Source organism: Urocampus carinirostris, chromosome 3, assembly GCF_059441175.1.
Source record: "Urocampus carinirostris isolate Australia breed hairy pipefish chromosome 3, RoL_Ucar_1.0, whole genome shotgun sequence".
NCBI classification, from domain to species: domain Eukaryota; kingdom Metazoa; phylum Chordata; class Actinopteri; order Syngnathiformes; family Syngnathidae; genus Urocampus; species Urocampus carinirostris.
The window spans coordinates 5,011,459-5,033,664 of NC_142351.1; the positions used below are offsets into that span (position 1 = coordinate 5,011,459).

General features: G+C 43.1%; 2 protein-coding genes across 2 annotated transcripts in view; both read left to right on the plus strand.

Moving 5' to 3' along the window:
* The window catches only part of LOC148368423 (uncharacterized), a 219,507-nt gene that overhangs the window by 157,447 nt on the left and 39,854 nt on the right, over nucleotides 1–22,206 (plus strand). The window lies entirely within an intron of this gene.
* LOC148368430 (uncharacterized) lies at nucleotides 1,237–16,521 on the plus strand. Its single transcript, XM_088330424.1, has 5 exons — nucleotides 1,237–1,521; nucleotides 3,312–3,404; nucleotides 3,495–3,797; nucleotides 9,276–9,368; nucleotides 12,756–16,521. The coding sequence occupies exons 1-5, from the start codon at nucleotides 1,431–1,433 to the stop codon at nucleotides 15,626–15,628; spliced, it is 3,453 nt and encodes a 1,150-aa protein (XP_088186550.1). The 5' UTR covers nucleotides 1,237–1,430; the 3' UTR covers nucleotides 15,629–16,521.

A 22,206-nucleotide genomic window follows, 5' to 3' on the forward strand; every position in this document is an offset into this window, starting at 1 on the left:
AACAATGGACCGTTGACTATTTAAGTAATTGTTATTGATCATTTCCCTATGGTAAGATAATGTCAGATCTACCGACTATTGTTTTTAGACAGCCTTGTAAGATGCTGCTATTTGTTTCTTTCAGAAGAAAAAACGCTATGAAAAGGTGAAGCAACTGGAAGCTGTAGTATCAGCACAGCGGCGCTTTTTCATGAGACCCAGTGTGTCAAATGAAAACGCAACAAAGGCCAGCTACAAGGTGGTGACGCTGATCGCCATGCATCGCAAACCTCTGACGGAGGCAGAATTTTAAAAGACTGTTCAAAAAAACTTCTCTGTGAGTGAATTAGATATCATAAAAACTGATGATGGGCATTAATGCACCAAATAATGGATGCTGACCGCTGTTAAACGTGTAGAAGAAGAGTATACCACAGGTATAGAGGACGAGGTAGGACGCACCCGTTTGAGCTGCGTGTCCACTGCAAGCCTAAGCTAGTCGGGTCAAAGTATCAGAAAGTTTCAGTACATGTGGACAGAGCCCAAAAATCCAAAAGAAAATTCTGGTTAATTGAGCTGCCCACGAATACACTCAACATCGTAATATAAAGCCCGCAAAGCTGGAATGAATTTTAAAATAAAGCTGCGTCACAACGCCAGATTTACTTCCCTTGATTTACAAATTGATAGTACAAGAAAAAAATCTAGTAATACGGTCCTCTCTATGGTTTCCGTAACTGTGTTTTAACCCTTCACGTGGCAAGTGATCATAATCTATATGGTCAATCCAGTCGCAACTAGATGAATAATTTCCTTAGTGTTTTTAGTTTTTTAAAATATTTTTTATAAATACAAGATTTCTTTGCAAGTTATGTGTGTATATATATGGTAATTAATTTACCTTGATTTTCAAAAAACAAATAAAACATTGTTAAAAAAAAAAGGTTATGCAATTTTTTTTAAGTCTCATAATATCCTCCTAACACCAATTTTGAATTTGAAATAGGTTTTTCTCAGAGTTTTATATATAGTGTTTAAATGTAACTTCTATAAAACTTTATATTTTGCTGTTTTTTTAAGAAGCATTTTTTTGCAGGTTGTGATTTCTTTTCAATGTACGTCCATTGCGCAAAGTTGGCCCGCCCAAAATGGCCGCCACGTAGGCACGCGAGTTGGCAGGCTGCTACAGCACGCCGACCTGTCCTCTGTTTGTATCTGTGTCCCACAATCCACTGCGGCGGGGTTTGGCATGAGAAGGTGTCATGGCTGCCGCACCACCGCCGAACAAGAGAATGTCGAGAAAACTACCAAACGTCCTGTAGTCGACTTAAAACTACGTACGCTCGACAGAAGTATCACTTTGCGGTCCTTTTCGAAGGTTTGTCCTTTTTACTCCCGAGTTGGAGCGACACTTCGTGGCGTTTTTTGGTTGAGCTTCAAACTTGGAGAAAATGTGCTCCAGTGTGGAAGGATCTCTTCCAGAGAAGCTTCGGGGAGCCAAAGAGGAGACTGAGGACGCTGTTTCCAAGCAGCTTGGGGCAGGTTGGTCATTTTCGCTTCTGCTACGTCTGTGACATCACGGGCGTTCCAGTGGGGAGCGGCCGGTGTTATGCCGAGAAATGCGTCCCTGCCGAGATTTGCATCCCCTCGCTACTATAACCACTTTTACCTCGTTTTATCTCACTTTTATATCACTTTTCGGGAATGTATTTGCGAACATATAACCAAAACCACTTTGTCTTGCATTTGTTGGGAATGTAATACAACTTAAACCATTCCGTCTTTGTATTTGTTGTGAATGTAATCGATCGGTAATGCACACCGTATATAAATCACTTTTGAGAACTGTTATGCACTCTACCGTAAAGCTTATTATACTGAAATAAGCTTTATGGTAGAGTGCATAACAGTTTCAATACGAGCGATTTTGAATAGATAAGGCAAAATAAACATGTTACATACTTTTGTTGTTGCTGTTTGAATAAACGTCTCTCAAGTCAGGTTATATGACATCCCTTGTGCCTTGCGTTTGGGACTGTCCGACACCTCATGACAGGAAATGTTCGGATCTCGACTTAAGACACACCCGATATTTAATAGCTTATAGGTAACCTCATATTTTTATTTCCTCGTCCTTGAAGGAGAAGGACGAGCTTAGAAGTTTGCAAGGTTCAGGCGTTCTGAGTATTCAGATTGGCACCTGGACCAGATGCATGCTACTGTAGAACCTGCTGCATCCTTTGAAATTTTGAGATAGGAAGCTTGAGCTCTCCATAACTTACTCTATATTTAATGTTGAGGTGGACTGTGTATTATTCACTGATGCCCTTGCAACACCCATTGCAACCTGCTTAAGCTGTATCTCTGTGTGGTGTGGAGGCTGCAGCGCTACCGACTGGGGTAGTGTGAGGAGGGTAACGAGGACAGCAGAGAAAATAATCGGGACTACACTTCCCTCCATTCAGGACATTGGCCAGAAGCACTGCCTATCCCATGCTAAAAACATTACCGGGGACCCCTCTCACCCCCATCATGGACTGTTCACTCTGCTAGCCTCTGGGAAGAGGTACTGCAGTGTGCGGTGCAGGACCACCAGGCTCCGCAATAGTCTAGTCCCCCTGGCCATTAGACTGTTAAATGGTCAATCTAACATATAGTTAACTTAAATCTAAACGGCTGCTAATCTGACTTTTGCACTACTGGCAGTTTTTTTTATAGCTTGCCACTCCTTGCACATTTGCTCTCTGCACTATTGTACTTACAGCGTTATTGTTACAGTGTTAATGTTACTGTGTACCTGACTTGTTAATCTGACTGCCCATTTTGCGCATCTGGTTAGCTACTCTTCTTGCACTATCGGCACTATGGTAAAATACTATACGTAGCCAAAATACAATACAACATTATTTATATCTGTACATTCAAGGAAACTGTGGGGGTCAGATGCATCGACATTTCGTTCTGTATACACGTGTACTAGAATGACAATAAAGTAGATCTGAATCTGAATCTGAATCTGAAATGTCTTAAACTCTGGAGAGTGCTGTTTTTCGAATCAAACGTTTTCAACTGGACCAAAATGTAATTAAAATAAATAAAATCAAACAAACATTTGTTTAAAATTGCCTCTCATTCATATAGTGTTTTTTGTTTGTTTCAATTGTGTGTGTTTTTTGTCAACTTTCTTAGATTTGACATCCAAAGGCATTCAAAAAGTCTTGAATTTAACTTGCCTTAAGCTGTAGGAACCCTGCTGTGTTCTGTGTGTCCCTTTGTGAATTTCTGTGAATAAAGACGTCACAAATAAATGCGATTTGACTTGTGTGTTGCAGACATCGGTGAAGAATGTCTTCCTACTGCGTGGCAGGAACCAGAGTTGCCGGGAGCTGTCTACAAGATTCTCCGTGTTGTGTTGAACAGAGCAGGTTGGGACAATGCTTCTGAAAACGTACTAATACGTTATGGCACTGTACGAGTTAAGGGCAATACAAATAAATGTGACTTGTGTCTTGCAGACGTCAGCCAAAAATATCTTCCTACTGCGCGGCAGGAACCAGAGTTGCCTGCCGTTAAAATTGAGGAGGATCTGAAGCTTTATCACGTTAAGCAAGAGACAGAGGATGGGGAGCCTGTTAAAGAGGAGCACGATTTTCCAGTCTTGCTAGTGACCGGGGTCCGTTCAACTGTCGAAGATCAAAGTCAACCTGAAGATAACGGTTGGCGGGAACCTCGAAGCATCAGCTCCCGTCAACACGTGGAAACGGATGACAACGACACGTCCCACTCTGCAAACGCTGAAAGCGACTCACAGTCGGAAGGTGGTAACACATTTTCTCAGTGTGGGAAAACGTTTCGACGCAACTCTTATATGAAGTTGTATATGAAATTTCACGCTGGTGAGAAGCCCTTTGCCTGCTCAATTTGCAGTAAAAAATTCAGCCAGAGTGGGGATTTGATTGTACTCACTAGAACCCACACTGGCGAGAAGCTTTTGCCTGCTCAGTTTGCAATAAAAGATTCACCCGAAATGGACACTCAAAACAACACACACTAATCCACACTGGGGAGAAGCCTTTCGCCCGCTCAATTTGTGTAAAACGATTTTCTCAGAATAGGGAATTAAAAAACACACACACTAACCCAATTTTCAACTGTGCTCTCAAATCAGTTGCCATCTCACAAATTCGATCAGTAACCGTATTTCTACTCAGGCTTATATTTGCCAGCATCTGTTGTTTGTCTGACCATAAGACGTCGAACACCTTGATCATGCAGCTCTTCAGAGTTTCTCCCTGCGTAAATGGTCGGGCTGATTTTGCGATCTCCTCTGCCACGATAAAACTTGCTTTCACAGCAGCTTCACTTTGAGATTTTGCACGGGCAAAAAACGTCTGCTGGAGTGTCAGATTCTTCTTCAACTCTTCTGCTTTCTGTTTCTTCTGCTCTGCATCCAGGTCTTTCAGATTATCCTTATGTTTTGTCTCAAAGTTCTGTCTTAGATTAAAATCTTTAATTACAACAACCTTAGCGCCACAAATGAGACACGCGGGTCTTCTGGCAATGTGAATAAACATATACTCAGCCTCCCATCGGTTATTAAAGGCTGTTTTCAGAATCAACTTTTCTCTTCGCCATTGTGAGGGGTATGTTCGGCTACCGGCTATCTTGTTACCAGGGTTGGGTAGGGTTACTTTAACTTGATTATTTTCAATTACTTTTGGATTACTCCAATACCAAATATGCTAATAAAAGACAAAAGAAACTAAATATGAATAAAATGACTCAATTTTGTGCAGGCTTGGGGCGTAACGGAACACATGGAATGGCATAAATGATGTTGGCAAGCTGTTTGGATTTATTTTCATTTTGTTTCTGTCGCATTTAATGATTGTTTTGCCGGAGATCAAAGCCAGGAGAAAAAGCTTACCACGTGTTGTGAGTCATAACTTTATTCATATTTAGTTTCTTTTGTCTTTTATTAGCATATTTGGTATTGGAGTCATCTAAAAGTAGTTGAAAGTAATCAAGTTAAAGAAACCCTACCCAACCCTGCTTGTAATCGCAAGACTGAATAGACGCGGGAGATGCGCCGCAAGGCAGCCGAAGCGTTGTATTGTGGGATGTGTAGTCCTTTGCAGTATTGTTTTCAGCGCAGCGAAAAAGGTATACCCTCAACGTCATATATGAAGGAAAAGGTTCAGTGACTAAAACGTCAGAATATAATGTCCAGGGATGAGACGGCGTTGTTCATATTGACGGGCCATTCATAACAAGAATGTAAAATGGTTTTGCGGGCTGGACATGATTACACGACGGGCCAGACGTGGCCCGCGGGCCGTGAGTATGACACATGTGCAATAAATGAAGAGGCGGCTCAAGAGGACAACTCTATTTAGTAAACTGGCACTTCTGGCCCGGTTTACTGAGGCTCTCTTGGCTCCCAAACAGCCCCTCAGAGTTTTTTTTTTTTTAAAATGATATATTATCAATCCCCTGCCCACTGCTCGATAGAATAGAATAGAATAGAATAGAATATACCTTTATTGTCATTGTTACAAATGGGCTAACATATTGTGACAACGAAATTGGGCATGACACTCCAGTTTTACACATAGTGAGGGTATGAGCAAGAAGATAAAGGAACAGAGAAGATAATGTTATAAAACAAGGGGAATAAGGCTATAGTTATAATTTACATGGTATTTACACAACAATGTCAGCATGTGGGATGTTACATACAGGGTTGTCGTGATAACGTTGTATCGTAACGGTTGTGCAATATTGCATTTGGTGCAAAGTCATCATGGTGCAAAAATAGTCTGCATATACATTGGTGCAAGCATAGACATCATAGTGCAAAAAAAGGAAATGGTCAGACATTGTGCAATTTGAGCATTAAACGTAGTGCAGTCGACATGTGCAAGAACAAGACTTGAGTAACATTATATTCGTATGAGGTAGTGTTGGCACGAGTTTTCAGTTGTTTGTGCGGTGTCTGTTTAGGGTGGTAATGGCTGTGGGGAAGAAACTGTCTCTGAGTCTGTTCGTTTTTGCTTTGTGTGACCTGTAGAGCTTGCCGGAAGGCAGCAGGTCGAAGAGATGGTGGCCGGGGTGAGAAAAGTCCTTGACGATGTTTTCTGCTCTGCTGAGGTAGCGAGAGCAGGCAATGTCCTCCAGACTGGGCAGAGAGCAGCCGACGATTCTCTGGGCTGTTTTTATGATCCTCTGGAGCTTTTTCCTGTCTGCTGCTGTGCACCCCGCATACCACACCGTGATGCAGTATGTTAGGATGCTCTCCACTGTGGCTTTGTAGAAAGACACCTGCAGCTGCTGTTTTAGGTTATTTTTCCTGAGCAATCTCAGGAAGTGCAGTCGCTGCTGGGCCTTCCCTACCACCGCTCTGGTGTTTGCAGACCAGGAGAGGTCGTCGGAGATGTGCACGCCCAGAAATTTGAACGAGTGGACTCTCTCTACGCAGTCTCCTTTTATGATGAGTGGTGCTGGATTCCTGCCATTCCTTCTGAAATCCAGAATCAGTTCTTTTGTTTTTGTTGTGTTCAATATGAGGTGGTTTTCCGAGCACCACGTTGAAAGTGACTCAACCTCATCCCTGTATGCCGCCTCGTCCCCTTCAGAGATGAGGCCGATCAAGGTGGTATCGTCAGCAAACTTAATAATAGTGTTTGTGGGGTGGGTCGGTGAGCAGTCGGAGCTGTAGAGGGTGAAAAGCAGGGGGCTCAGTGCACAACCTTGGGGGGAGCCAGTGTTCAGTGTTAGGGTGGGAGAGACGTGGGTACCGAGTTTCACCGACTGTGGGCGGTTGGAGAGGAAGTCCATTATCCAGTGGCAGATGGAGGGAGAGAGTCCTAGGTGTGCAAGTTTCTCCACCAGGATCTCCGGGATAATGGTGTTGAAGGCTGAGCTGAAGTCCAGGAAGAGCATTCTGACGTAGCTCCCCCGGTGGTCCAGGTGTTTCAGCACGGTGTGAAGTGCTGTGTTTATGGCGTCGTCAGTGGAGCGGTTTGCCCTGTAGGCAAACTGGTGGGGGTCCAGTGTGAGTGGCAGGGAGTTTTTGATGTGCCGGGACACTAACCTCTCGAAGCACTTCATGACCACAGGCGTGAGAGCTACAGGCCTGTAGTCGTTGAGGCTTTCCACTGCTGACTTTTTGGGGACGGGAATGATGGTGGAGGTTTTGAGGCAAGGTGGGACGGTCGCCTGTGACAGGGACCGGTTGAAGATGGTGGTGAAGACCCCAGCCAGCGGATTGGAACAGTCCCTGAGTACCCTCCCTGGTACTCCATCCGGGCCAGTTGCCTTCCTGGGGTTTATGGTATTCAGCGCACGCCTGACTTTGTGCTCCTGAAATGTGAGGGAGTTGCTGCTGGTTGTTGATGGGTGTGTTGTGGCTGTATGTGGCCTACCAGCTTCAAAGCGAGCGAAGAACTGATTAAGGTCCTCAGCTAGTGAAGCCTCAGCCTCAACAGTTGCCAGGTTGTGGCCTCTGAAGTTGGTGATGTGTTGGAGGCCCTGCCACATCCTCCTCGGGTCATTTCCAGCGAAGAGGTGCTCGATCCTCCTTGTGTAGGCTGATTTTGCTTCCTTGATGCCTCTCTTCAGGTCAGCCCTGGCCACCCCGTAAAGAGCCTTGTCTCCAGACCTGAAGGCGGTGTTGCGGTGTTTGAGGAGGGTGCGCACCTCGCTGGTCATCCAGGGTTTTTGATTTGGGTAGTTTTTGACTTTTTTATATACTGTGACTTCATCCGTGCAGTAACGGATGTAGGATAAAACAGTGTCAGTGAATTTCTGGAGGTCATGGTGTTCAAATACCTCCCAGCAAGTTTGATCAAAACAGTCCTGCAGCTTGGAGAGGGCTCCCTCAGGCCACGTTTGTATTGTCCTCGTTACAGGTTTTGTTTTCCTTCGGATGGGGGTGTATGAGGGGGTAAGGGATAGGCATATGTGATCCGAATTTACTAGGTGGGGGAGGGGGGAAGCTTTGTATGCGTTTTTGATGTTGCTGTAAACGCGGTCCAAAGTTTTTTCACCCCTTGTTGCACAGTTCACATGTTGATAGAATTTTGGAAGAACAGTCCTTAAACATGCATTATTAAAGCCGCCAGCGATAATGATTGCTGGGATGAGCTCCAGCACCCCCGCGACCCTACTGAGGATAAGCGGTGCAGCTAATGAGATGAGATATTACCAACAATAATATAACATTATCCACCAAATTATTCAACAGTCATTTATGTTTGCAGGGGATCCCCTAAGTACACATATTCACAGATCCACAAGAACAAATTGTACAATACAAAACGATTTAAGCTTTTTACACGCTGGACACAAAATCCCTGAAAATGCAGAACATGAACATATCAAATCAAAATATTCACAAATAAATGATAAAATGCAAAAAAAAAAAACTATTTGCAATTCTATCTTGACCGATTTGGAAACGTATGAAAAGCACACAAAAAATATGAATTCAAATAAGTTAAAACAAAAGCAAAAGATCAGCAGTCGATTGAAAGATTGAATGCTCTCTGCTTCGGAGCAATCCGTATCATAAAGTGAGTCCGAATTTGGCTCATTTTTCTGCTTTTTTATTCACAATTACATTCTTCCTTTTTTCCCTTTCGTATTGAACTCTATGATTATGCAACACCTTCAGAGCCCTTTCTGTGTTTGTAAACAAGTGTGATGTTGCCGAGCTGTGTGGGCATTGTTGAAGCACAATGGCAGAATTTATGTCAGTTTATAGAAGCCCTTTCACACACAAAGATCGTAGGTCATGGATAGGAAAATCCCAAAGTAGCACAAAGTATGTGCTAGAAGCAAGATAGCGACTTAATTTTAGTCATCAAAGACAACAACAACAAAAAACTTCTCTTGATGGCCGCTGGATTTTTTTTCTCCTTTGGAGGTACTGGAGAAAATGAAAAAATGGCTTGTGATGTGCTTGAAAAGTGCTCGAATTTGGCCATGAAAAAGATGTATGAACCCTGTTTCCATTACTTCCTGTATATTTAATGTTGAAGTTGACTGTGTCTTACGCGCCAAGGCCCTTGCAACATCCATTTCCAGCTGGTCATCCTGGAAGGGGGATTACCCCATGTGCGGTCCCTTTCCAAGGTTTTTTCATTTTCCACATGCTGACCTTTCTTGAGTTTTTCCTTGCCCTCATGTAGCTTTCAGATCAGGTTGATGTTGCAATGGTGTTCTGCGCGTCCCTTTTGTGAGTTTCTGTGATTAAAGGCGTCACAAATAAATGCGATTTGACTTGTGTGTTGCAGACATCGGTGAAGAATATCTTCCTACTACGCGGCAGGAACCAGAGTTGCCAGGACCTGTTTACAAGATACTCCAAGTTGTGTTGAACAGAGCAGGTTGGTCGTGTACTTTCTGCAACGTCCTTATTTTGGCGGGAATGTCGTGGGGCGTCGCCCCAAAAAATACGCAGAGAGGAATTATGGCAAAAAGGGAACGCTCCTTATTGTATTGCTCAAAATAACTCGTGATGGTTGCCCGCCCCCGGCTAATGACCTCCGCCAGATGTCTACACACAATAGGATATTGTCAGCTCCAAGACTGTTTGCTTCAAGTTCATTTCAGGTTCAACTTTCCTTAAACTTAGTTATTATCTACTCTCCACAACACTTCACATCTCGAATTTGGCCGTCGACGTCCACCATACTTTCCTTTCAAAAAAGGTCCGGGCTTCTGTCTCGCTCATTCTTTCAAATTACGTACCTTATTTCTAAATCAGTCACGTGCGCTAGAGCTGTTACGAATACGACATATTTGCCTAACGGTGAATATTGTTCATAGTCGCAAATCCTTTTCACTTCAGCGATCACCGTATTTTCTTTCCCCTTGACCGAATTGTCGAGAAATTGACGTCGACGCGTAGCGACGCACAAAGTGAAGCAGACAACATTCGCATTCTGTTATGTGGTCATCATGGTGGCGCAACATTTGGTTTCAAAACCAGGCACAGCTTCAGTATTTTGACGTGTATTTTCACACCCGTGGGGCGCAGTCTCCCAAGTTGGTCTCCAAGTACGTCATTTCGAGTCATATTTGCACGTCACAATGTTTGTTTTCCCTGAAAAATGCACCTAGCACAGAAAATGCACTTTTCTTTTCAAATCGAAAATCGCATCGAAAATGCAATAACGTTGTTTTTTTTTTTCTAAAATCGTGTAGCCCTAGTGACAAGTCCCAAATTCTTCAAAAGATATATTAAGCTGGTCTGTTGCTGTATCCACTCTAAGCCAATTTTTCTCATCTGTGCATCTCATTTTTGCACTTTATTCCTGAAATGTTGAGTCAAAGACCTTAAGTCCCGTTACCTCACTTGTGCATCGTTCCACAAAAGGTTTGAACTTAACAGGCTGAAAACCTGCACTGTTGCAATTGTTTTCATAAAAGGGACAGAGTCTTGAGTTAACAGTGTTCATTTTACCTGTGAAAAGTGATGGGTCCCGGGGCATCGTTCAACTATTTAGCGCACTTTGCACAAAGAGATGCTGTATGGGAGAGTAATGCGGCAAGAGCCTTTTCTGCGAACATGCCACAAACAGAGTCGCTTGAGGTATACTAAAGCACATTTGGACAAGCCAGCTATATTTTGGAATGAGGTGCTGTGGACTGATGAAACAAAAATTGAGTTATCTGGACATAACAAGGAGCAGTATGCATGGAGGAAGAAGAACACAGCATTCCAAGACAAACACTTGCTACCCACAGTAAAATTTGGTGGCGGTTTCATCATGCTGTGTGGCCAGTGCAGGTACTGACAATCTTGTTAAAGTTGAAGCTCGAATAGATTCCAGTCAGTATTAGCAGATTCTTGCGAACAATGTTCTAGAATAAGTAACAGAGCTGAAGTTGCGCCAGGCCTGGATACTCCAACAAGACAACAACCCCAAATAATGCTCAAATTATTCTATGGAATTCATACAGAGGAACAAATACAATGTCTGGAATGGCCATCTCAGTCCCCAGACCTCAATATTATTCAAAAACTTTGGTGTGATTTAAAGCGGACTTTCCATGCTCGGAAACCATCAAACCTGACCTGAAATGGAGATGTTTTGTAAAGAAGAATGGTCAAAACCTTCAACAAGAATTCAGTCCTCATTGGAAGCTGTAGAAAACGTTTAGAGGTTGTTAAAGGAGGATCTACTAAATATTGATGTAATTCTTCTGTTGGGGTGCCCACATTTATGCACCTGCCTACTTTTGTTCAAGCAATTATTGCACATTTTCTGTAAATTCTATGAACTTCATTTCACTTCTCAGATGTCACTGTGTTTGTCTGCTATTTGTTATATTTAATTGAAATTGCTGATCCGAACAACCAATGATTTATAAAGGAAAATCTTGAAAATAGTCAGGGGTGCCCAAACTTTTGCATACGACTGTATCACTGTGACTATTCTGCTTCAGCGACTGGCCATGTAGATGTAAAGGCACGACTCGTTGAAGATAAAAACAGGGAAAGGCTAAACTGTGATTTTCTCCACAATTATTACACTCTACGGTTTGGAGTGCGAAGAGTTTTGTGGCTCTTTCGGTAGATTTGTGCACTGTGTAAAGTAGCGATTTTGCAATGTTCATGTTTCAATGCAAAAATAAGGTATCCATTGCATTTATGTCTAACTAAGAATTCTTAATATAATTTGTCGCAAATACATTCCTAGTTGTGAAAATAGACTTTTGCGCAGTTCCTTTCCAGCCTTGTTGATATTTCTCTCTATCTATCTACCTTGGTCATATCCCTCAAGAGGGGTGACCGACAGCGAGACAAACATATGAAATAAAAAGAAAATAAAAAGGAAAAAAAAAACGCACACAAAATTTTTGGGACCATGGCCAACCCAATTGCCCAAATACCCAAACAAGTTGGGCACCTCGGCACCCAAGTTGCTCATGCGTTCGTCCCTCCAGATGAAACGGGACACCAGAAAGCGGCCATGTCAATTGGGTCAGAGTGACACAACACACTGTTCTATTTAACAGCAGGGCCCGACAGCTTTCACTGGTTTACCCCTGCCGCATCATACGGGTGCCCAGCCCATCCTTAAGAACGCGTCCACAATCCTATTACCCTTTCAAACGTTGATATTTAGAATTCGCAAAGTCTTCTGGGAAGTCACTTTGTTCCAAGTCAGCTCCTGACCTCCCTCCATCTGAAGGGGTTATTTTGTGGGTTGAAGGGGACTTCTCCCTCGGTCTTGAGAGTATTGGGACACATTACACTTGGACGCGCAAAACCAAGTGACTAGGGCGAATAGCGAGGGAAAGTGAGCAGTGGCTCAGGAGGTAGAGCGCTCGTCTTGGGATCAATAGATCCCAGTTCGAATCCCGGCTCCTCCGTGTTACATGTCGAAGTGTCCTTGGGTAAGACACTGAACCCCTAATACCCCCAATATGCAGGGTAGCGCCTTACAGCTGCACGGTTGCTGTTGGGAAATGTGAAGCACACTGTAAAGCGCTTTGGGAAGTCTTGACTTGAAAAGCGCTATATAAATGCAGATCATTTCATTACAAGAATGGGACGCAGCACTGATCAAAGCCACTCTTGGCATCTAGTGCTTATTTATCATACTGATTTAATTCCCAGAGGACTAATACTTACTGATTAGCAGTGCCTAAGCCTGCAGAATTTGTTTACGTTTTGGCACTCGGGGACAATGCTTTTGAAACCGTACATTACAGCACTGAACGAGTGAAAGGCAATATAAATAAATGTGACTTGTGTCTTGCAGACGTCAGCCAAGAATATCTTCCTACTGCACGGCAGGAACTAGAGTTTGAAGATCAAGGTCAACCTGAAGATAACGGTTGGCGGGAGCCTCGAAGCATCAGCTCCCGTCAACACGTGGAAACGGATGACGACGACACGTCTCACTCTGCAAACGCTGAAAGTGACTCGCAGTCGGAAGGTGGTAACACATTTTCTCAGTGTGGGAAAACGTTTCGACGCAAGTCTTCTATGAAATTGCATATGAAATTCCACGCTGGAGAGAAGCCTTTTGCCTGCTCAATTTGTGGAAAACGATTTTCTCAGAATAAGGACTTGAAATCACACCAACTAACCCACACTGGTGAGAGGCCTTTTGCCTGCTCAGTTTGTGGTCAAACATTCACACGGAGTGGGAGCTTAAAAATGCACTCCAGAACCCACACTGGCGAGATGCCTTTTTCTTGCTCAGTTTGTGATAAAAGATTCTTTTACAGTCGGAGCTTAAAAAAACACACTAGAACTCACACTGGCGAGAAGCCTTTTGCCTGCTCAGTTTGCGGGAAACGATTCACAAATAATTCCAACTTAAAATCGCACCAACAAACCCACACTGGCGAGAGGCCTTTTTCTTGCTCAGTTTGCGGTCAAAGATTCACTACAAATGGGAGCTTAAAAGTGCACACCAGAACCCATACTGGCGAGAAGCTTTTCGCCTGCTCAGTCTGCGATAAAAAATTCACCAAAAATGGACACTTGAAATCACACCAACTAACCCACACTGGCGAGAAGCCTTTCGCCTGCTCAGTTTGTGGAAAACGATTCACAAATAATTGCAACTTAAAATCGCACCAACTAACCCACACTGGCGAGAGGCCTTTTCCTTGCTCAGTTTGCGGTCAAGGATTCACTACAAATGGGAGCTTAAAAATGCACACCAGAACCCATACTGGCGAGAAGCTTTTCGCCTGCTCAGTCTGCGATAAAAAATTCACCAAAAATGGACACTTGAAATCACACCAACTAACCCACACTGGCGAGAGGCCTTTTGCCTGCTCAGTTTGTGGTCAAACATTCACACGGAGTGGGAGCTTAAAAATGCACTCCAGAACCCACACTGGCGAGATGCCTTTTTCTTGCTCAGTTTGTGATAAAAGATTCTTTTACAGTCGGAGCTTAAAAAAACACACTAGAACTCACACTGGCGAGAAGCCTTTTGCCTGCTCAGTTTGCGGGAAACGATTCACAAATAATTCCAACTTAAAATCGCACCAACAAACCCACACTGGCGAGAGGCCTTTTTCTTGCTCAGTTTGCGGTCAAAGATTCACTACAAATGGGAACTTAAAAATGCACACCAGAACCCATACTGGCGAGAAGCCTTTCGCCTGCTCAGTCTGCGATAAAAAATTCACCAAAAATGGACACTTGAAATCACACCAACTAACCCACACTGGCGAGAAGCCTTTTGCCTGCTCAGTTTGTGGTCAAACATTCACACAGAGTGGGAGCTTAAAAATGCACTCCAGAACCCACACTGGCGAGAGGCCTTTTTCTTGCTCAGTTTGCGGTCAAGGATTTACTACAAATTGGAGCTTAAAAATGCACACCAGAAACCATACTGGCGAGAAGCCTTTCGCCTGCTCAGTTTGCGGTCAAAAATTCACCCAAAATGGATACTTGAAATCACACCAACTAACCCACACTGGCGAGAAGCCTTTTGCCTGCTCAGTTTGTGGTCAAACATTCACACGGAGTGGGAGCTTAAAAATGCACTCCAGAACCCACGCTGGCGAGGAGCCTTTTTCTTGCTCAGTTTGCGGGAAGAAATTCACCCAAAATCGACTATTAAAATTACATCACGTAACCCACACTGGCGAGAAGCCTTTTTCTTGCTCAGTTTGCGGTCAAAGATTCACTACAAATGGGAGCTTAAAAATGCACACCAGAACCCATACTGGCGAGAAGCTTTTCGCCTGCTCAGTCTGCGATAAAAAATTCACCAAAAATGGACACTTGAAATCACACCAACTAACCCACACTGGCGAGAGGCCTTTTGCCTGCTCAGTTTGTGGTCAAACATTCACACGGAGTGGGAGCTTAAAAATGCACTCCAGAACCCACACTGGCGAGATGCCTTTTTCTTGCTCAGTTTGTGATAAAAGATTCTTTTACAGTGGGAGCTTAAAAAAACACACTAGAACTCACACTGGCGAGAAGCCTTTCGCCTGCTCAGTTTGCGGGAAACGATTCACAAATAATTCCAACTTAAAATCGCACCGACAAACCCACACTGGCGAGAGGCCTTTTTCTTGCTCAGTTTGCGGTCAAAGATTCACTACAAATGGGAGCTTAAAAGTGCACACCAGAACCCATACTGGTGAGAAGCTTTTCGCCTGCTCAGTCTGCGATAAAAAATTCACCAAAAATGGACACTTGAAATCACACCAACTAACCCACACTGGCGAGAAGCCTTTCGCCTGCTCAGTTTGTGGAAAACGATTCACAAATAATTGCAACTTAAAATCGCACCAACTAACCCACACTGGCGAGAGGCCTTTTCCTTGCTCAGTTTGCGGTCAAGGATTCACTACAAATGGGAGCTTAAAAATGCACACCAGAACCCATACTGGCGAGAAGCCTTTCGCCTGCTCAGTCTGCGATAAAAAATTCACCAAAAATGGACACTTGAAATCACACCAACTAACCCACACTGGCGAGAAGCCTTTTGCCTGCTCAGTTTGTGGTCAAACATTCACACAGAGTGGGAGCTTAAAAATGCACTCCAGAACCCACACTGGCGAGAAGCCTTTTTCTTGCTCATTTTGCTGTCAAAGATTCACTAGAACTGAAAGCTTAAAGGCACACATTCGAACCCACACTGACGAGAAGCCTTGAACCTGTTGACTATGTGGTGAAAAAATCTTCCACATCGGCGCTAGAAATTACACACAAGAACTCACACTGGCGAGAACACTTTTGCCTGCTCGGTTTGTGGTCAAACATTCACTGTAAGTGGGGGCTTGAAAACACTTATTTGACCAAGTATCCCAAAGGCTGTCTCTAGGAACATAACCGCCACAAAACCATTTCCCCTCACCTTTTTCCAACCACTGACCATGCCAACACATCAAAAAACCCACATTCATTCCTAGGAAGTGAGAAGACTCTCCTGCTGTACAATAAAGATTTGAAGTCTTCATATTAATTCAAAAGATTAATGATTTGCATATGTGTCATGTTTCTTGATAGATGATCTATTTCATCGTGTGTCTGCATTAAAACGTGCCTGTTATCAACAATTATAATAATTATAACAATAAGATCGCCGACCTAGGTCCTCATGGTTGGGGCCTGTTCTCACCAGAGCCACAAAGCTTGGAGAGCCTCTGGTTCTCTCCGTCCCTGTCGTCCGGATGAGAACAATCCCTGTGAAGTCCACCGCCAAAAGAGATAGGAACCTTTATTTCTTCATCTCCATGGTTGGCCATGTGCTGCTTCTCACACACCCCTCCCCTGAGGGACTTTTTGTTCTCAAAAGTACACAAAAAGGATGAGTGCAACAACATCTTCGGTGTTTTGGGCAAATATCCCATTTTGGAATGCTATGAAAGCAAACCCTGATCATTTAAATGAGTCTTATTTCAAAACCGGGTTCATTGATCAGTGCTGTTAACCTGTTGCATCATTTCTTCCACCTTTCCCCTTGCCAACACCGAGTGCTTGTGTCAACAATGTGCTTTATTCTTTCGTTTGATTCAATTTTCTTTGTCATTTAAATAAATCATAGTTTAAAAAAAATCAAACTGCGTGCATTATTTGTGGGTCGATGTTATTTTTCTTCTGGAATGATCAATCATTATATCAATAAACTACGTAAACGATCATTTAAAGCTGAAAATATATTGTGTTTTATCCTTCATGATCAATGCTCGACACAGTCTTTTGTGTATTGTAAGTCAATGCAAAATCTATTCCACCCTGGTCATCTTGGAAGGGGGATTACCACTTGAAAGGGGTCCAGACATCGAGGCGAGGAGGTGGAGCCCACGTGGGGATTCTCTGGCACACCCTTGGAAGGAGCTGGCGCGCCATTGTGAGGGGAGAAGATGGCCAATGAGAAGAAAGGTAAAGCTAGTTGCAGACACATATAGCAAATTGGAGAAGGTTGGGAAGTCTTTTGATATGTTTGTTGAAATTTATAAATGATCCTGGAAAAATCGGGGTGGGAGAGTCGTCTCCGGAGGGCACACTTACATCTGCTGTTGTGAATAAACCCGCCCCCGAGCGAAATTGCAGACTGTTTGATTATTTTATTTTATTCTCTCTCTACAAAAGAGCACGCATGATTATTCGGTAAATGTAGGTCGTGTTTTGTTAATAGAGTCAGATGACTAATTCGAACATTTTGGTAAATGTTTGGTACATTTTTATAGTTAGAATATATATAAATATATATATAAAACCACGGAGTACCTGTCCCACCAAGGATCCAAATTCAGGCTGGACTGGATGATGAGGCTTTTATTACAGTTGCTGCAATGAGCGACACAACATACACACACCATGCGGTTAGTGTTAAGATTTGTCAATTTCATGGCGCTCTTACTCGTGATATTGCGTTAACAAGTTTTACATTATGTGACGTTACGCACGCACCATATTTTTGCCGATTGTTGGTTGCCATGTGGATTGAATGAAGCCGTGTTTTTGTTTGCTTGCTGTTAAGAATAAATATTCTTAAAGGCTGAACCACAATGTCCTGCATATCTTCTCACGCATGAGGAAACTGCACACTCTGTCATATCCTTAACAGTTAGCACCTCCGCTGGCTTTCAACATCGTTAGCAGCGCGCTGGAGACTGCTCTAAACATATCAGTTTTCTATTGAGTTGAAATACAATACATTTCACAAAATCAGCCATTACAATAATTTTTGCATACATTTTAACAAGATACTTTTAACAAGTGATCGTATAGTGGTTTTAACGTTTGCAATGAATTCAACATATTTTTTAATCTGAATTTTAACCAACATCATCCTTTTTATATCTTTGGGAAAATACAAAATAACGAGTGTAAAAACGGAAACAATTTCCCTGCAATGAGCGACAACATACACCATGTGGTTAGCACCTCCGCTGGCTTTCAACATCTATAAGGGGAATTAGCATTTTAGTACAACGTACCGCAAAACTAATATAATGGAGACAGAAACAAAACGAAAATAAATCCAAACAGCTTGACTATATCAATTACAGTATTGTGTATGTTGCGAGATTTGTCAGTTGTGGTTTTAATGTTGTCGGTTCAAAAGATTGTGGCTTACCGTTAGCAGCACGCTGGAGACTGCTAACAATATCCGCATTCCGGGGTCATAAAACCGAAGGCTAAAGTAAGCCTTACCCCATACCAGCAGGTGGCGCTATTAGACTTGTCATCGCAGAACACTTAAACACAAACTATAAAAACATATTTCAGCAGAAATTTCAAGAAAAGTAAAGTTATTATGACACCTGTTACACAGTGTTAAATTTTAACTTCTATGATGGTTTTTAAATTGTTTTTTTTTTCAGAAGCATTTTTTAGTTTTTAAATGTTTTTTAAGTTAATTTTCTGTAATAAGAACAAGTGTTGACGTTGATAACAAAATGTTACCCGCATTAAAATCAGTTTCACAATGAGCAGGTTGTGATTTCTTTTCAATGTACATCCATTGCGCGAAGTTGCCCCGACCAAAAAGGCCGCCATCTAGGCACGCTTGTTAGCGGGCTGCTACACCACGCCGAACTATCCAGTCATCTGTTTGTATCTGTGTCCCACAATCCATTGCGGCTGGGTTTGGAAGGAGAAGCTGTCATGGCTGCCGCACCACCGCCGAACAAGAAAATGTCGAGAAAACTACCAAAAATCCTGTAGTCAACTTAAAACTACATAAGCTTGACAGAAGTATCACTTTGCGGTCCTTTTCGAAGGTTTGTCCTTTTTACTCCCGAGTTGGAGCGAAACCTCGTGGCGTTTTTTCCATTTCACTCGGTCCAAATCAAGCGTTGAGCTTCAAACGCGGAGAAAATGTGCTCCAGTGAGGAAGGACCTGTTAAAGAGAAGCTTCGGGGAGCCAAAGAGGAGATCGAGCGAGAACGTCGACGACCGGACGCTGTTTCCAAGCAGCTCGGGGCAGGTCGGTCATTTTCGCTTTTGCTACATCGTTGACATCAGGGCCAGTCCCTCACCCACGGACACGCTCTGCCCACCCAAAGAAAAGTGGATGTAGTAATGAGGGCAGTCTGGACAGCGCATATGTCATTTCGTATATAATTGTGTATGTCATCGGACACTAGCTTGGTCTCTCCTGCCCCCTCAGCACACAGGGTGCGCATCAGTCCCCACGGAGGGATCAGCCCCTCCCTGCATATTGCTTTGTAGTGCTGACAGGAAGTCTGTCTTTTTTTAGAGAAGCGACTCTTTCAGCTTGACTGGCCGAAATTAGACAGCTCCTTTCGTCTCAGAAGCGGTTCTTTAGATTGCTTTTGTTGCTTTAATGCATACATGGCTAATTATTATCCAACAGTATGCACAAAATGACTTAAAAGGGGAAACAATTCAGCAACAGTTGATGCGGATCTCTTCTTGGCTCTTGGTATGAGTTGAGGGTTATGAACTAGGGTTTGAGCCCCATATTAGGGTTCTCAACTGAATGTAGGTTTCCAAAAAATAAAACCAGGTTTACTGCTGGGGTTACAGCTAGCGTAAGGTGTAAGGCTAAGGTTACAGTTTGAAACGGGGTTAGGTCTGAAGTTAGGGGTGAAGGGTTATTTGCTAGGGTTTTGGCTGCAAGTTAGAATTTCCAACGATTTTAGGGTTACGAAATAAGGTTAGGGTCTGACACTCAGGTTCCGTTCTTTTGCGCGTAATTTCTTCCTTCAGTGGTCCTGGAGAAATTGGAAAATTGGCTTTAAAAGTCCTTAAAAAGTGGTTGAATTTGGCCATGAAAAAGCGGCACGGACCCTGTAGTTTGGTCCGGAGAAGTCCCAGGCTCTTCGCACCGATTCTTTAAAACATATAGGAGAGACCGTGTACACTTGGATCATGGGGACACCAGCAGCACGGTGACCATTGTACACTCAAAGTTTGACCAATCGGAAAACATTTTTTGGGACGCCTTGATAAAAGATACTCTCCTTTCCGTTTTGACCTCACACAAGACGTTTGAAGACTCTGAAAGACAGCGTCTCGATTTTCTGTCTTTATATATGCAAGCCACTCGTATTCACCAAAAAAATCCATTCCACTTGGCTCTTCCCAAACAGACACCGAACATTAAGCCCATTGTTCTAGTTTCTCCGCTTCAAGACTTGCCACGAATCTCAAACGTCCTCTTAATGGTATTCCAAATTTTCTTTTATCAACATTCTCTACTCCCCAAGAACTTCCCCAAGTTTTACCTCCTTGTCCCAGGACCTGCCACTTCTAGCGTTTTCTTAAAGGTATTACCAAGTAACCAATTTTCAAGCCACTCAAAGATCTCTTCTCAAGTTTCCCTCTCAAGATATCCTCTACTACCCAAGTCCCACACTTCTTCTCGCCTGTACAGTCTTTTGTTGTTGCTGTTTAGATAAACGTTTCTCAAGTCGGGTTACACCACATCCCTTGTGCCCTGCGTTTGGGACTGTCCGACACCTCGTGACAGGAAATGTCCAAATCTCGACTTAAGACACATCGATATTTAATAGCTTCAAAGTAACCTCATTCTTTTGTTTCCTCGTCCTTAAGGGAGAAGGACGAGCTTAGGGTTTGCAAGGCTCAGGCGTTCTGAGTATTAAGATTGGCACCTGGACCAGATGCATGCTACCATGAACCTGCTGCATCTTTTGAAATTTTGAGACAGGAAGCTGGATCTCTCTATAACTGACTCTATAATTATTGTTGAAGTTGACTGTGTATTATGCGCTGAGGCCCATGCAACACCCATTGCAACCTGGTTAAATGTCTTAAACTCTGGAGAGTGCTATGTTTTTCAGATCAAACGTTTTCAACTGGAAAATGAAATAAATATTTGTTTATTCATGTAGTGGTTTTTTGTTTGTTTTAATTGTGTGTTTTTTGTCAATTTTGTCTTAAATATGACATCCAATGGCATTCAAAAAGTCTTGAATTTAACTTACCTTAAGCTGTAGGAACCCTGCTGTGTTCTGTGTGTCCCTTTGTGAATTTCTGTGAATAAAGACGTCACAAATAAATGCGATTTGACTTGTCTGTTGCAGACATCGGTGAAGAATATCTTCCTACTGCGTGGCAGGAACCAGAGTTGCCAGGAACTGTTTACAAGATACTCCGAGTTGTGTTGAACAGAGCAGGTTGGTCGTTTTACTTTCTGCAACGTCCTTGACATCTCATATGTGGCCGTCGACGTCCACCGTACTTTCCCTTCGAGTAAAGTCCGGGCTTCTGTCTCGCTCATTCAAGTCACATTTATTTGTATAGGCCTTATTCACAAGATGTCTCAAAGGACTGCACAGGTTACAATGACACCATTCCCTGATCTGAAACCGTTATGCGGGCAAGGAAACACTTAAAACCTCAGCACCAGGAAAATGAGAAACTTTGAGAAGGGGCCTCACAAGTGGTAACTCCCCTTCCAGGATGAACAGGTTGCAATAGATTTAGCATTGGGTAACAGTACACAAAACAAGTCAACATCAATAAAAGAAAACAATAGGTATTATGTTGAAATTTGCCCAGAAATTGCATGACAGCAACTACGCCTCAAGCCTGTAAAAATGTCAAAAAGTCCATAACAGCAACGACGCAGCTTCCCATCTCAGCTGGCTGGTCGATGCAGGTGTTGCACAAAGTTAGGGGAAGAAGCCTCATTTAGCACTACAAACCCATTTGGTTTTAACCAGGTCTCACAAAGGCCAATTAGGTTAAGATTGTGATCACTAATAAGGTCATTGACAAGTAAAGCTTTGGCAGTTAGTGATCTAACATTCATAAGACCAAGCTTCAGCACTGGGGACCGAGCTGAACCCTTTAAAAAGTTTTGAACCTTAGTGGTAACCGCCACAAGATTATGCTGCCAGTCCCGGGTCTTGTGCCTTGCATGGGGGCAGATGCGGCCCGAATTCCATACCACAGGAATATTGTTGACAGGTGGAGTAACAGGATGAATAGCAGTAGGAAATAATGTTATATCCTCTCCCTCCTCACCGAACAAGAGAGAATCGGAGGTTAGAAGCACAGAATAAGATGCTATAGAAGAGAACAGATCAGGGTGTTTGGGGCAGACAATGGAATGCTCTTAACTACAAAAACTATGTGAATTGCATGAATGTAGCATAGCGCGAGGTTAGCTCGAGCAATACAGACTCCACATCCGTGGTGACAGGCTCACTAATCAGCTGTGACCCGGCCTGCACCAATGTACCCTGTCATGGATGGCTTAAACAGTACTCAAATATTTTTAGAAAGAGTGA

Bases quoted from the DNA above. Each gene is read 5' to 3' on its own strand.
- LOC148368430 (XM_088330424.1), top strand. From the start codon at position 1,431: ATGTGCTCCAGTGTGGAAGGATCTCTTCCAGAGAAGCTTCGGGGAGCC. The intron at 1,522-3,311 runs GTTGGTCATTTT...TGTGTGTTGCAG, and splicing joins TTCCAAGCAGCTTGGGGCAG to ACATCGGTGAAGAATGTCTT. The intron at 3,405-3,494 runs GTTGGGACAATG...TGTGTCTTGCAG, and splicing joins TGTTGTGTTGAACAGAGCAG to ACGTCAGCCAAAAATATCTT.